Raw genomic sequence first — 2,946 nt, 5'->3', positions numbered from 1 at the left:
CTCCACCGTCTCGGTCCCGTGCTTTGATCAGTGCGATCACGGTGCCACTCTGGGAGTCCTCGGGGACGGGGCTGGACACGGAGGTGAAGGTCACCTCGGGCGCGTTGTCGTTCTCGTCCACAACCTCGATCTCCACTTTGCAGTGGGTCACCAGGCCGCCGCCGTCCTTTGCCTCCACTTCCAAGGTGTAGGCTGCTGTCTCCTCGAAGTCCAGCGGCTCCCTCACCGTGATCCTCCCCGTTTCTGCCTCCAGGCTGAATTTCTGGCCCTCTTTCGGACCTTCCCGGGAACTTTGCTGAACCCGTAGGTGACATGCGCATTGGCGCCCTCGTCGCTGTCGGAGGCGTTCAGCTGGAGCACGAGGGAGCCCGCGGGGGCGCCCTCCCGCACGCGCCCCTTGTAGACGTCCCGGGTGAAGACGGGCGCGTTGTCGTTGGCGTCGGTGACGTTGACCCAGACGCGAGCCGTGCCGGTTCTGGCGGGCTGCCCCCCGTCCACTGCCGTGAGGACCAAGTGCAGCCCGGGCTGCCTTTCCCGATCCAGAGGCTTCTGCAGCACCAGCGCCGCGTACTTTTCCCCGTCCTGGCTCTCCCTGACCTCCAGCACGAAGTTGGCGTTGGAGCTGAGCTGGTAACTCTGCAGGGAGTTGGAGCCCACGTCCGGGTCCTGGGCATTTCCCAGCGAGAAGCGGGCTCCTGGCAGCGTCAATTCATTGATCTCCAGTGTATTGTTATCTCGTATGAAGCGCGGCGCGTTGTCGTTGATGTCCTGGATCTCGACGTTGATGTGGAAAACGTTCAGTGGATTTTCCACCACGGCTTCGAAAGCGAGAGCGCAGAGCGGGGCCTTCCCGCAGATTTCCTCCCGGTCTATCCGGTCACTCACGTACAGGTTCCCGTTTTCGCCCTTCACCGTGAAGTACTGCTTCTCCGAGATGACACGGAGCCTGCGATCGGGCCGTGAAGTATTGTCTTCTGGCTGCAGAGACAACCCGGAGCCTGCGACCAGGCAGCTCTTGCACAGTCAGTCCCAGATCCTTGGCGAGATTGCCCATGAGGGACCCTTTGGGCATTTCCTCGGGGACGGAATAGCGAATTTGCGCAGAGACCTCCCGGCAGAGCAGAGACAGCAATAGGATAACGGACAGTACTTGCCGCTTGGGAGCCCGGTCCGGCTCTCTGTGTCTGATTTCCATCCCAGTCCCTGTCGACTTTTTTTTTCCTCGTGTTTTTCCTTTCTGGTCGCAGAATATCTTCAGCCCGAAAGGCTACGCAGAGCCTGACTTGTCTGCTGATTATCCGTACCGAGCACTCTGCTGTGATTTCCTTTTCAGAAAGCAATTGTAGAGATTCTAAATCAGCTTTTTCTGATGCATCTTCCCTGCTCTGCGCTGTCTGAGCAAGCGCACTGCAGGAGGCTCCAATGGATCCCAGTCTGCAGCGCCGCTCCGTATTGGCCAACAGCGGCACTCGGAGTCCCAGCCGGAGAAGTGCAGTAACAGCGATCTGACCAGGGCGCCGCTGCGGCTCTGCTGAAGCTAGTCTGATCTAAAACAAGGCACGGAACTGTTTTGAGGGAAAAACTGTAGTCTGAAAGTATAAGAGTGCCTAAGTAATTGATGGCAGGCAAGGTTCCTTGGGTGAATTTGATATCTTTTATTAGACCAATCCAAATGGTTGGAGAATAGTTATTAAGCAAGCTTTCGGGTTAAAAAACCCTTCGTCAGGCTAAGGAAGCTTCAGCAGTTGGTGTGTGCTCTTCCTGGATGGAACCTAAGTAATTGATGGATTGATGACTGGTCACAAGTAGCGAGCAGCCGCAGCAAGGTGCGTCTTGATCTGCAGCTGTGTTCATGAGGTCCAAGAAACTGTAGTTTCGAATTATTTGACAGAAAGCAATATATTGTGGAGAGAGGGGGAAAAGCCCAACCTGCATTATGAGCAAACCCTTTTCCCACGTTACTTTTAGGGCTTATTTTATGTTTATATATTTTTCTTCTTGAAGATGTGTCTTCCATGGACAATGCGTTTTTTGCTTCAAAACTGAGAGAGCTCTGTTTCCTTAGGTGACAATGTAATTAAGGAATACAGCTTGAAGCAAACCTTTATTGTTCCATATGTGAAGCGCTCGGGAGCAAGCGTCTGATATTAAAACGCTTTACCAAGATGTAACAATAAATTAGGACCACAGAATGTGGCAATACAGACATAAAGCTCTACAATAACGTAATTAATTTAAAAAATGAACAAAATAATTAATTTATAATTAAATTAAATACTTTAGATGTGTATAGGTCTATTACACTACTGTAATGAACCATTCATATATTTTTTATTATTAGCACCCCTGATGTGAATATGAGTCTGTAATAAATAAAGAGGTAGATAAGACTCTCTTCTCTCGTGTATAAACCGTATCAAATGCCTAATACCTAACCCGTACGTCTCAGCTTTTCAACGGCAGAAAATAAGACACAAAATACCTGAAGGAGAAATTATAGACAAAATATCTCGCAAAAAGGCTGGAAAACCGAGGTTAGTTGTGATGCGCTTCTCCAAGCTATGTTTGCGAGACAATAGGAGACAGGACAACCTAGAGGACGTTTATTTCTCAGGTAAGTATATGTCAGCATTTCAAACAAACTTGACCCTCTTAAATTAACGCTCATTTTTTTGGTAGGCTAATTTACTGCAGTCTTCAAGGAAGGGGGCAAGTGAGTAAAATTGCACACAGCTAAAAAGAAAATATGGCTTCATGAATAAGGTAATCAAATTATCTTTTTGCAAAGTAAATTTCCCAAAGCAGGGCCTTTCTACAAGTTTACATACTTCCTAGTACTGAAGTATGGGTACGGAAGTTGTCTGAAACAGCAGAAGGAAGAAGGACCTACGCTAGCTTCCAGGGGGCTCAAAAACATACACTGGAGAGATAAGACATACAGGTAAA

At 49.4% G+C, this 2,946-nt stretch overlaps 1 protein-coding gene across 1 annotated transcript; it reads right to left on the bottom strand.

Moving 5' to 3' along the window:
• Nucleotides 1–6: 6 nt before the first annotated feature.
• Nucleotides 7–1,720, bottom strand: LOC102373876 (protocadherin gamma-B5-like; the record flags this gene model as incomplete). Its single annotated transcript, XM_025195868.1, is given in 3 exon segments — nucleotides 7–286; nucleotides 289–918; nucleotides 965–1,720. Coding segments are annotated over 3 exon segments (1,141 nt in total), but the record flags the coding sequence as incomplete, so codon positions are not given.
• Nucleotides 1,721–2,946: the final 1,226 nt, after the last annotated feature.

The sequence above is a fragment of the Alligator sinensis genome, unplaced genomic scaffold (assembly GCF_000455745.1).
Source record: "Alligator sinensis unplaced genomic scaffold, ASM45574v1 scaffold3981_1, whole genome shotgun sequence".
NCBI lineage: Eukaryota > Metazoa > Chordata > Crocodylia > Alligatoridae > Alligator > Alligator sinensis.
The sequence above is the reverse complement of the archived record's forward strand: the minus strand, read 5'-3'. Positions and strand labels throughout refer to the sequence as shown.